At 46.6% G+C, this 12,791-nt stretch overlaps 1 protein-coding gene across 17 annotated transcripts in view; it reads right to left on the minus strand.

Moving 5' to 3' along the window:
- YEATS2 (YEATS domain containing 2) overlaps nt 1-12,732 on the minus strand; it is a 40,133-nt gene extending 27,401 nt beyond the window's left edge. For 13 of the 17 annotated variants that reach the window (XR_014933104.1, XR_014933103.1, XM_015870916.3 and 10 more), the window contains exons 1-10: nt 12,312-12,732; nt 11,089-11,186; nt 10,907-10,999; nt 8,639-8,881; nt 6,855-6,970; nt 5,596-5,757; nt 3,857-3,968; nt 2,819-2,863; nt 1,703-1,889; nt 187-426 (exon numbers count right to left, since the gene is read on the minus strand). Coding sequence is in view for 15 of the 17 variants with exons in the window: in XM_015870916.3 (XP_015726402.2) it covers nt 187-426; nt 1,703-1,889; nt 2,819-2,863; nt 3,857-3,968; nt 5,596-5,757; nt 6,855-6,970; nt 8,639-8,881; nt 10,907-10,999; nt 11,089-11,186; nt 12,312-12,411 (1,396 nt within the window). In the remaining 2 variants the exon portion in view is untranslated. Of the gene's footprint in view, nt 1-186; nt 427-1,702; nt 1,890-2,818; nt 2,864-3,856; nt 3,969-5,595; nt 5,758-6,854; nt 6,971-8,638; nt 8,882-9,255; nt 9,431-10,906; nt 11,000-11,088; nt 11,187-12,311 lie in introns of all 17 variants that reach the window. The other 4 variants (XM_085512513.1, XM_085512514.1, XM_015870919.3 and 1 more) reach the window with 2 other exon arrangements.
- Between the last annotated feature and the right edge of the window lie 59 nt (nt 12,733-12,791).

The following is a 12,791-nucleotide window of genomic DNA, read 5'->3' on the forward strand; positions in this document are numbered from 1 at the left end:
TTCTTATCCCCTTTCTGATCTGATGTGAAGCATTTCACACTTACTAAGTGTGTTTAATTCCTCATTCTGGTTTCCTACTGCCTGATTTTCAAACAGAGGCAGGCAGGGTAAGGACACAAAACAAGTCCGACTGGTTCAATCTGGTTTTCCAGAGTGAAGCACTGGGATATGTAAACTAACATTCACCTGATACAATCTTGCAACTCATGGTGATAGGCTGGAAGGACTTTCCTGGCGACTCTGCAGGGCTTGGAATCTGACCTTGAGGCACTATTTTACAGCTAGCTGCAATGGGTTGAAAGGCTGAATTTCCATGAGAGCCAAAGGGAACTTTCTGTGTGGCTAATTTGGTGGGAGTCCGTTCTATCGAAGATGGCAGGGAATAAAACGTGGCATGTCTTTCACTTTCAGCATTCCCAGGGAATCCTGATTAAAACAGGGAAAAGAAGAAAAATAACTCTTAGGTTGAGGTGTCTAATGCCTTACTGTGAGTCTCTACACAAACAGAATTAAGATTCAACAAATACCCTCTCAAAGGAAGGAAAGAAGGAGACAGCAGCTGGTGGGAAGTGCTGAAAAAGGAGAAAGGGTGGTGAGGGATTTCCTCCTGAGCAAGTCTGGCAGATAAGTCTCTAAACCAAAGAATAAAATGCTCCCATACACCACAGCCTGTTCAGCTTCGGTAGGTCAGTAGCCAGCACACACGCTTACTTGAAAAGGCCCCTACAATGCCCAAAAGCTGCTGGTTCTGCACCCACAGTTGGGTTACACACAGCTAAGGCAAAACTTCCTTCACAGGAAATCTCCCCAGTACATTTGTTGCAGTAAAAACACAAGGAGACCAACTGCTGCCTTTAACCTGGTGTAAAGAATCTGCCTTACCCGAGGTAAAAGGAGATCAATTAACCTGATGAGAGAAGCTACTGTCAGACAGCAAAAGAAAGAGGCAAGTTGAACTCCTCCCTCCTCTACAGCTACTGCGTATCTTCCCCAGAGAACTAAAGGCTTATCTTAACACTGTATGTTTCAGCAAAATAAGTTAAATGCTAACAAGAGACACAGTTTTTCCTATTTCACATAAGCTTATAAACAGAAAAGTGTGTCCAGCTGGCCAGCACCTAGCTTGCTTCAGGCAGTTCACATGATGCTGCAGCATCAGCTGCTGGCACGCTGCAGGGGCACTGCACTGCCGGATCTTAGAGGGGAAGGTGAGAATCAGACTGATACGCAGATGCAAATGTACACAGCATCTTTTTTGCTCTGTCCTTTCATCACCTCAGTTACGTTAGAAGATTTTCTTCCAAACTCATCTCACATTAGGAACATAAATAACCGAACACACCACTGTCAAACTATATTTGATGACCAAACATAACACAATCTGCAGAGCATTCAGAAACCTAGCAGCTCTCTGAAAACAGCATGCAAAAGTTCTATTAAACAGCCTTTTTCCAACTGCATGTGCTGCACAGGTGTCTACATTCACTAAGTTTAGCAAAGCAGACCGCTCAGCAAACTACAAATTGAAAAACAAAATGAAAACAGTTACAATTTCTGAATTACGTTTCCTTGCACACTAATAAAATAACCAAAGAAGGAGCAGGGAACAGCCTTTAAACCAAAAAAAGAAACAACTAAGAGAGGTATCCAGAAGAGAAGAAGTTCCAAGGACTCAGATCTCACCAATACCCATTTGCTTTACCTTTGTCAACAGAAGCATCCGGGCTGGAGTCCCGCAACTGTTTAATTGGTGAAGAAGCTTTAACTGGTGCTGGGATGCTCAATGGCAACGGTAAAGATGCTGGAGCATCAGAAAGGTCCGATTCAGAAGAGTGAGAAAAGAGATACTCCTCGCCAAGGGAATGCCTGTGCAGCTCCACGTCCACTACCTTCCAGAAACAGGTGAAATCAGTGACATCTGTATTTTGTATTTAGGTAAAGAGAGCAAAAACAGCCATGCCTTTTGTTTTCACTGCTATTACTTTATAGTGTCTGGAATCCTCTCTCTTCCTCTCCCCAGCTCTGCACAAAACTCCCATTCACAGCAAGGCCTCCCAGAGGTGCAGGAGCACCTGGTGCAGAGCAAAAATCCTACATCATTACACTGCTCTGGTAAAACAGCATCCACAGAGAAATCTGAGCAGTAAACACTGTGAGAGCACAGAGCCCATCTCCAGGCAATTCCTTAGAGGCAGCACAGAGCCCAGCTTGTTTCTGCCCTTTCAGTAAGGTCCCTAAAACTACATTGTCTACTCTTCGAAAATGTTTTCAGATTTATCTTGTCATCTCACATTAATGTTTTCTCCAGACTGAAAAGCTGAAACAATGCAGTTTCACAGTAAAATTTTTCCATTTGCTGCAGTACATGGGAAAATAACAGAAGAACTTTAGGGATGTAACAGACTGACTTATTCCTTTATTTTATTTAAAGCTTTGAGAGTTGGTTTTTCACAAAGGCACTGAAAGGTGGCACAGGCAGAAGCTGTACTTAATCCTGCAAGATGAAGCAGGACTACTAGGAGATATCTCAAATTTAAATCCTGATGAACAAGATCTGCAGCACATCAGAAAATGAGACATCTGGTATCAGAGGCCTCACAAAGAAACAAGATCTCAAAGCATAGTACATGTTAAAATTCTTTTCTCTGATCTAGGAATGGAAAAATGGCTGTTACATGTAACAGATCAAAATCTTCATTCCAGAAACTGTGAAAGCAGATGAGTTGGACTCAGTGCTTTGTCCTTTGCATCTTACTTCTATTTAAACACCCCTAATGGAAGCAGGTATCACACCCAACCCACCACCCCGCTGGCTCACCGTTTCTGCGCCCAACGTCTGCAGGCCGGTGTAAGTCCTGTCCAGCTGGGGAAGCAATGCAAGAAGTTTACATTAACAAGGGCAAAGCAATACACTGTACTGTAAATTACAGCAAAACAGCTTGAAAAGAAATTGGAAATATATAGGTTGAGCAGAAATACATTATTTTTTTAAGCCACGGAGTCAGAAATGCATGTGCTGTTAAGAACCCTCTTCTGCAAAGCAGCCAACCACAACCCAGGGCCTGCACTGATATAGGAGGGAGCAGAAGAGCTGAGGGAAATGGCATTTGTTGGAAGATAACCATTTTAATCTAAGGGTAGCCTTTAAGGGAGAACCCTTTCATTCCTGGGGTCAGTATGAGCAAATAATAAGAAAAAAAAAAACAACCCTCAAACACATGCCTGGAACAAGGAATTTACAGCAGCAGAAAATTCATTATTGCAAGTAGGATTTAAATGAAACTAATCATGCAGCTCAAGCCAAAATAAACAAGCTCAAGACTTCATGTTTCTAATACCAGGCACCGCTAACTACAAGTAGTTAGCCTAGTTTTCCAGGACTGCTGCACACTCCAAATCCTACTGAAGATCACAGGACAGGTGAAGGACTGAAAGCAAGGAATGGACAGGAATCCCTGCCCCTCCCTGACTACTCTACTGACAGATAGAATCTGTGGCTGATACATGCAAGTGCAGAAGGGACAGAAAGGACACAGCAGTTACTTTACAAAAGACAGATGACCCTTCAACAACCTGTCAGGCTAAAGCCAATGAGAGTATACTAAAAACCTCATATTGAAGGGAACCAATAGGTAAATGTTGCACTTGGGCAAAGCTGGGATTCTTGGCTACAGCACAGCCTCTATTACATGCATGGTAACAGGCTTTCCTGGATCTCTAGTACAACCATTCACATGCAAAAAAACAGCAGGACAAACACAGAGAGGCAGAAGCATGCACATGCATACAAGTAGACACTCTAGATAATGCAGGAGCTCATTTAATTGCCTTTCTCTGAAGCTTTCAGGTCAAATACCTTCAAATTGTGTATGATATCAATCCTCTTGTTCTGGCTGTCCTTGAAGTGTATCTGGACTCTCACAGGGAATTCTCCCCAGCCTCTCCTGGTCAGGTGGAACGGAGGTTCCCTGCAAATAAAGATTCACATGATGCATGCACAGAGGGTTCAGCCCACAAAAACCTCTTTCTCAGAAAGCCAAAGACTGCTTGGCTAACTGACAGCTAGAGCGATCTTCAGGCCTGCTGTTTACCAGAGAAAATGTAATCCAACCACAAATTCTCATTTATGTGGACGGCTGAAAACCTACTTTTATTTTGCACAACAGGACAGAGAGGATACTGTAATGGGTAGATTAGAAAATATTGAACACAAGCATTAAAAAAAGTTGTGTAAAGACATGTAAAAAAATATTTATTTAAGAAACAAACAAAACAACCAAAGTCAGCTCCTCAAACACTGCTGCAAGCTGAGTTTTCAATGCAACATTTTGCAGTCTCTTCTTGCTGTTCCCCATCTGGCAAGGAAAAGATCTAACGCCAACAAAACACTATGTGGATTGCAAGGAAAAGTTAACTCTGCCAGTTATCATTCTCCAGTCTGAAAAGAAAGGGAATTCACCATGACATTTAAAAAATATACTTGTTCTTGTAAATTGCAAATGCATCTTTGCAATGAAACAAGAGGTTTAAATGCTATTCTTAGTCCAGAACGTGAATGTTCATTGAAATGAGTGGGACGATGTGACAAGAAGAAATCGATCCACTAGAGATTAAAATAGAAGAGAAACAGCACTGACATTAGATACTGGGAACTGAGAAAGGCACCAAAAGACTGCAGTCAAGTGTCGTGTAGTACATTCTATCAGAAATTTAAAGGAGATTGTTTTCATGCTGCTCAGCATCACCTTCTCAGAATCACTACTGAGCCTTTCCATCACTTTCCAGCTCAGCCATGTCTTTGAAGCTGCCCAAAAGGCCCTATTTTGCCAGCATTAAGCTGCCATCAGTATAAAGGTAGCTACGCTGTCTGTCTGCCCATTTTCCTTCAGGCAGGCAGCTGACCAGCCTTCAGAGAATAATTTCTTCAGAACAACACTAAGTAGTTTGAAGGCATTCTTCCACTGTCTTGTCCAAAGTAAGAAGAATGAAGGACAGGGCATTTTCCTGCATTGGTGGACACAGAACCGAGCTTGCCGATCTCAACAGATCACAATTTTAACTATAGCTTGGGAGGGGACAGAGAAGCTGCCCAATACCTTTACACTGATGGGACACTGGTTCCTCAAAGCATGAAGTCAATGCCACAGATCTCACTACGGCAGAGAAATACTTGGGAAAGGGACAAAACTTAATGATCTATGTGTGTTTGACACAAAAGCTCCCAGTCAGACAGCTTCCTGAAACTTCTCTTTCTTTCCCACACTGTGCTGGGAGTCAGGTAGGCAGATAATTCCTTTTAACAAGCACAACCTGCACAGCAGGCAGAACAAAGCACACAGACACATCACCTCTTAAGGATAATATGAAATGAAACTGATAAATGCTTCTGGCACTTGGGATATCCAATAAGTGTTTAGCATCTATCACACAAAAAACTGATTTGTTTTTACTGTTATGCCAAGACAAGCTGGAGGTCCAAGTAAGACATGCAAGAGAAAATCAGGAAAAGAAGGGAAAGTTCTAACTAAGAAACATTGTAGTGTAAGCTCAGCAAACATAAAGACTGGAGTACCAACAGAAAGAACTCCATATTACCTTACTTCAACCAGGTCATTTGGTTTGTAACTGGGATGTAGGAAGAACCAAACTTTCTTGACAAAATGATTTATGCTGGGTTCTCTCCGAGAGCCTCGAACGTACACCATCCATTTATGGGTCGACTGATCATTTTCTTCTCTCTTGTCAGGGGGAATGTACCTGAGAAAAAGCAAACAAACAATACTAAAATCTCCAACAGACAGCAGTATTTTGGCAAAGATCAGGCAAACATAAATAAATTAGGGAAAGTAAAATGCTTGTGCTCCTTGTCCCTTTATGCCTCTGCTTCTTATGCTACATTCTGACAGTTCAGATTCTGCAGAGAAAACTCCTCTAGGAAAAAAAAAAAAACAGAGAGAAATGCCTCAATTTACTCCATACTTTCACCATTTCTCCTTGGTTCTAGTGCATGACTGTCATATGAAATCCAGCCATGTAAAAACATGCTTCTTAATTACGAAAGCTTAATTTTAATACTGTATCACCATCAAATCCCTTTTGTGAGGTATCAAGAAGTTAAACCATTCCAGAACACCAGCAACTCTGCTATAATAAATATTAAAATATTATTATTAGATTATTCTTATACATTTTTAAGAAGCACCTGACCCATACCTGATTCCATTGCCAGGATTAGGCAGATTTTCAAGAGACAATTCTAACAGTAAGTCTCATTAGCCAACATTTGCTAATTGCTGTGCAAATGGAGAGACTGACCAGCAGCACAAGGACAGATGTGCCTCCTAGAAAATAACACCCCTTCTAACTGTACGTTTGTCTTAAATTTGGGGGGGAAATAAACAAAAACAAAAATATTTCTTCAAACTACATTATATGTTCATATAATTTTTCTCATACTGATAATCTTGTGAGCTTGGGTTGGACTTTCTGGGGGTGCAGAGAGGTCGGTTTTGTCCTCCTTGTTGTTGTTACATATATTATCCTTATTGATACACTGAAACTGCAATTAAGACAAACAGTTTTTTCAAAATTTTCATGGGAAAACATGAGATTTTTAACTGGATAGCAAAGCTGAAAGACTCCCCTTGAAAGAAACAGACCTTAAAGACTCCATACACACGAGCTACTAGAACACCTCTCTCCCCAGACAGCTCAGGGAGGGCAAACTTGGATGCAGTCATTCCAGGGCAACACCTCACACTGCCACAGCCCAACAATTTCTTTGTCTCCTAGTTTTAACCTGTTGTTCTGCTGGATCCTGAATGAAGAGCACCACAAAGCCTCTGGATACTAACTTGGAGACGTTGCCCACCACAATCGTTTTCTTCACGTACAGCCGGGACGTCTCATCGTTGGACAGCCCTGCATTTCGTTGTCCTGGTTTTTGGGAGATAGAAACACCCAAACTGTCCTGTGGGTAGAAGAAGAGAATAAGGCAAATACACATTGCTTGTAAACATTATTCTGTTTGGCACTAGAAAAGTAAAATTTTGTTGAATTTCATAGATGAGAGGCCCACAATGAGTCATCCCCAAACTGCACTTACACTGGTATCCAGGCACATTTAAGCAATTCAGCACACAACAAGGACGCTGTGCCCAGCAACATGGATGCTGAATAGCTTAGCCTGGTGCAAGTTATGCAAAGTACCATGGATGTGAACCACAACTCCAGCCTGTGTTTCAAAGCAACACCTCCACACTGCCTGAAAAATCATGCACCGTTACCTGAAAAGTCAAATCAAGCATTGCCAACACATCATCGTTTGTGTCTCTCATCAGAAATCAAGTCAGTCTCCCACAGGCAGCTGCTGAAAACCTGAACCTTTCCAATTCCTGCCCTCTGCTGCCTTGAGGGCCTTCAACATTGCTCCACAGTGAAGAATCAAGGCCAACATTGGGAAAAGAATCCAGCTCCACATAAATAAACATGGAACCAGCTGTAATACGTCACCAATACCCACGCAGGCCTACAGATCCACCCCAACACCTGGGCATCATAAAACTAGCATCAGCAACTTTGCAGCACAATCTCAGCTCTTCAGCAGTGCTTGGAACTGCCTGAAGTGATGCCATGACCACCCAGCTGCACAGCTGTCAGCATGAAAAGGAGAGGTTTTTCTGTGCCTGCTGGATAAAGCAGCTTCTACAGACCAAGGACTGCTGCCCTCTGCCCCATGTCCTGCCCTGAGCACCTGTCCTCCAGGCATGACATGGTAAACAGAGAATCTGAGAGGGATGACTATACCTCATTACATTGCTGATGCCCGAGACTGGAGCAAGAGCAAGACGGAAGCCTACCATGGCTTCTGCTCCTCATTACCCCTTGGTCACCTCCATGCTGTGTCCATCAAAGACACAATGCCACGCTGTGCCCATGCAATACAACTATTTCACCAAAGCCCCCATGCAGAAACAACCTACACTAGTCTGGAAGCTCACGATGCAGGTGGGTCCACATATTCTGTTTCCAGTTTCTGCTGTGAACCCTAAGAAGGGCTTCAGCAGGCTGCTGCTCTGTTAGCAAGGTGTCATACACTGCTTGCTGGATGCAGTCAGTGCTTTTTCATGGCAACATGTTCAGTTGCAGAAATGCTAGCCCACTTGTGAGTGCTTTCTCTATGCAGCACTGTGCAGCCCCAGTACAGTCTCCAGGGATACAGCCACTCTGTTCCTCAAAGGATGGGCAGCAGCACCACTGCATGCAGCCTCACCAGATTCTTAAGAACACTGCAGGAAATAACGTCTTGCTATTTTCTGCGGGCTCTTGCCCCTCCCAATCTGACTTCCACCTGCATAAAGCCCTTGGTTTGAGCTGCACAACTCCTCGAGCCCCAGGGATGCAGCAGGCAGCAGCACCAACACCAGAGCAGTCCTGCTTCCCATTCAACCTTCCTGCTGTGTGGTTAACCCAGGTACATGAACTTCGGTGAGCTTTACTGCAGGAACAAGCTGAAGTGGGAGCAAGCAGTTGGAGAGGGTAAGAAACAAATGTTCAGCAAGGCAGGTAAGAACATGAGCAGATTATTGAGTCCAGACAGCCCTACAACAACATGACCACCATTCACACATTACGTTACCCGGCTAGCACTTCTGCTCTGCCTCTGGTCCAGGCTGTTTGCCAGCCGCTCGTCCGCATCCAGGCTGCCATTGTCCTTGTCCAGGAAGAAGTCATTGTGCTGCGAGAGAGAGTCGCTCTCGGAGTGGTTGGCTGATGGCGCATCCGAGCCCTGGTGAGCAGGGGATGATGAGCGAGAGGGAGACTCCAGAAACTTCTTGATGGAAGGGTGATTAAGAATGGTGGTATCACATGACCTGGTCCCCTGTAACACAGGCCAGGCACATCCAGTCATTATTTCCCTGCAGCCCATATCAAAGTCTAAGCTTAAAAGGAAAAAGTCAGCATACACATAAAAAAGCAAATACCTCATCACCTGCTTCATGGGAAAAAACACGTGTAACTGAAAAGCTTACAGCAACTCTTCAGAAACAGGACCCCGGACTGAATCTATTCCTGCACGCCTTCTGGTCTCAGAAATGCACCTGGTAGCAGCAAGGAGGGCTGCAGCCACCTGAACACCTGCAGTGTACCCTAGACATAACAGCTCCCTTTCTCCATGGCACCAACAGCTCTGCTCCACACACAGCTGCACAACTCCCTGTGTGCTCCTACTAGCCAACCCTACTCCCCCATCACCTCCACTTGATGCAGAACCAATGAAGCAAGCAGGGGTAGCTCTCTGTCAGCAGGCAGACTCAAGTCCATGGAGCCAAAGTCCCTCACAATGGATGGAAGGGTAGCCCTCCCTGCAGCCCTGGCGAGGAGAAGTTCTCTTCCTCTCTTCCTGCACAACAGAGCTCAAAGCCAGGGGCTGGTCACAAACAGAAGGAAAAAAAAATAAAATAAAATAAAATAATAATAATAAAAGACTTGTCTTCATCTCTTTTTTCCCCCCTTGTTGGATTACTTTTAATTCCTAACAGTCCCTGATCCAACTTCTGCCACCTTGACGGGGGGGTGACATGCATACAGACAGCAGCCCTGAGCAGCACTGCCTGCACCAAGGGCTCTGGTGTTCATCAGGAAGTCATCCTGCCTGCTGCCTGCCAGGCACAGGGCATCAGCAACCAGCTCCCTGTACAACAGCACTTAGCAGTTCCGAAACCACAGCCTGGGCTTTGGAACACAGAGAACAGAAATCCTATCAGTATGCCAGGCACATGCAAAATAAATCAATAAGCGACCCATTTTGCTCTTCTCTCATCCAGTGAACTGACCAATGCCTCACTCACTAATCTGTAATAAAAAACCAACCACTGTAATCATAACAAAGCCCAGCACACAGCTGCACTGGGCTGAGGAACTGCTCATATTGAGGAAAACAGATCAGAAACCGGGAGCTTGCAAGATGATGATCTGCTGGGTATTTACATAGCAAGCACACAGAGTTACATTGCAGAGCTTCCCAAAGGCAGAAACAACCATTCAGAGCCAAGAGAGTCAAAGAGAAGTTAATGCCACACTAAAAGCCACACACAAAGAAGCTAGTAACAAGTTTAAAAATAAAGAGAGAACTGATTTAGCTTGGATGTAAGCAAGGAGTTTTTGAAATAGATTAAAACACAATTAACCACACAGTGACACCAGGCAGGAGTGTGTAATAACTATGGAGAAGAAACACAACGAGGCCACGCTAGTAACCTTTATGAACACTTTACATGATACAGCTTTTTCTTTTCTCTTTTCTTTTTTGACACCCTGCATGGCAGAGCAAGCAAGGAACAGGGGGCACAATTGGCTCTTCGTAATTGGAATAAATAAGTAAACATGCAGTGAAAATCCATGTCAGCCACAAAACTAGGCACTATGGACACAGCACTTTGAATCACAGGATGACTCGGGTTGGAAAGGACCCCAAGGATCATCAGTTCCCAACCCCCTGCCATAGGCAGGCTGCCAGCTGCTAGATAAGCACAAGATCAGATTGTTCAGGGCCCCATCCAGCCTGGCCTTAATCACCTGCAGGGATGGGGCAGCCACAGCCTCTCTGGGCAGCCTGTGCCAGCACCTCATCGCTCTCAGTAAATAATTTTTCCCTGACATCTAATGTTAACCTCCCATCCTTTGGTTTAAAACCACTCCCCATTGTCCTGTCAGTATCTACCTGCATAAAAAGCTGATTTCCTTCATGTTTATAAACTCCCTTTAAATACTGGAAGGCTGCACCGAGGCCTCCCCACAGCCTTCCCTTTTGCAGACTGAATAAGCCCAGCTCCTTCAGCCTGTCTTCATAGGAGAGGTGCTTTGCAAATACTGCCCGAAGTCTTTCTGCTCCCCATGTATTTACCTCTCCAGGTTTCAGCAGCCCAGCAGATGCGTAGTAGTTGGCCACAATGCAGGCACGCAGCTTGTCCATCATCCGCCTTGCTTCGATCAGGCGCTGTGGAAAGAGAAGGGAACACACAATGTGGAGTGACCTCCAAAAGCCCAGCACATCACAGCCTAGTCTGTAAGACAAATCCCTCGTACCTGATCTATAACTTCAATTTCATGCTCTTTATTCTTCATTTCGACAGCAAACTGTTCTTTGATAATGGTCTCAATCTTCTGCACAGCAATATCTCGAGCTGCATGAGGCCACACATGGAAAAGAAAGGAGACTGCTGTTTCTGAGGTCTCCGTTGAAATAAAGAAAACAGATACATTGACACTGAGCAAATACAGCACCATGAACACCATTAAAGATCTTTCCTCTGCTAAAGAACGTAATTTGTCTTCACAAGAAGCACATACATCTCTCCTACTGGCCTATGCAGAAGGCAGGCTGTCCCTCTCCAGGTCTGAGGCAGGAGAACAGGGCTGGTTTGTTTACTTTTGCCTCACAAAAGCTCTGAGGCAGCAAAAGGGAAACCCCAGTGTTCTCACCACACCAGGTTCTGCTGTAGCCGTGTGCCTGCCAGTGCTGTGCACACTGTTTCCAGTTTGTACCCAGGAAGTTTACACCATGTTACACAGCAGCAATAACACAAACTTGCTGAGCTGAGCATCCGCATGAGGTGAGTGACCACATGTATCTTATGGGCCATGGAGGAGCAGCCTGCTGCTGGCAGCCTCATGCAGACCCTCCTGCTGGACTCAGGACACCCAAACCTGTTGGCCCAGGTAAGGCCTGAAAGAGCAGTGATGCTGCCATAGGGACCGCTGGGGACAGCCCTCCAACCTGCAGGCAGCACAGCCACACACTGCAGGGCAGGAACAGCTGCATCCCTGTTGCATCCACTGCCTCTCAACAGGGCAGTGCTCAGGGCTTGTTCTGAACTTAGTCACAGAATTATTTGAGTTGGAAAAGACCTACAGAGGTCCCCTGCAACGCACAGTGACACCCACAGTGCTCAGAGCCCCGTGCAGCCCGACACCGGGTGCCTGCAGGGATGGGGCATCCACCGCATCTCTGGGCAACCTGTGCCTCACCACCCACCTTGTAAAACACTTCTTCCTTATAACCAATCTAAACCTCTCCTCGTTTAGTTTGAAACCATTTCCCCGCTATAGAGTCCGTCCCCTCTCTTCTTACAGCCCCTCAGGCTCTGCCGGGCCGCCCTCAGCTCCTCCCGCAGGAAGCTCAGATGTCCGCGCTGATGCTGTACGCACACAGCCCCACACACACACGCGTGCAGACGGCAGACGCGCTGTGGGCCGCGGATGCAGCCCCGCACCCCCCGCACCCAGCAGGCCCCGCTCCCGTCCCGCACCTGACTGCTCGGCGGCGCGGTGCCGTTTGCTGGGCGGCGCCACCGCGATGTCCTCGTAGTCGGGGTCCTTCTCGGCCAGCGCTCTCCTGACGCCGGACATGGTGCTGAGGCAGCACCGCCCCGCAAGGGCCCGCGGAGGGGCGCGGCCTTTGTTCCGCCTCGCGCGGAGCTCGGTGCGGCGCCGCTCCCCTCAGGCCGCGGGCGGTGCGGGGCGGTGCGGGGCCGTTCGGTGCCCACGTGCACGCCGCGCCGCTCCCCTCCCCCCGCCGCACACAAAGCGGCCGCGCTCCCTCGCGCCTTCCCCCCCCTCCGCTCGGCCGCCCCGCCCCGACTCAGCGCCGCCCCGCGGCCCGTCCCGCCGCGCCCCGCACCGCCGCCATCACCGCGCCGCGTCGCGGGGGAGGAGCCGGCGCAGGCGGACACGGAGCGGCGGGCGGAGCGCGGGCACCGGGCCCACAGCAACCCCCGCCTCCAGCACCG

The sequence above is a fragment of the Coturnix japonica genome, chromosome 12, assembly GCF_054131305.1.
Source record: "Coturnix japonica strain WE chromosome 12, WE-NBRP24, whole genome shotgun sequence".
Taxonomy (NCBI): domain Eukaryota; kingdom Metazoa; phylum Chordata; class Aves; order Galliformes; family Phasianidae; genus Coturnix; species Coturnix japonica.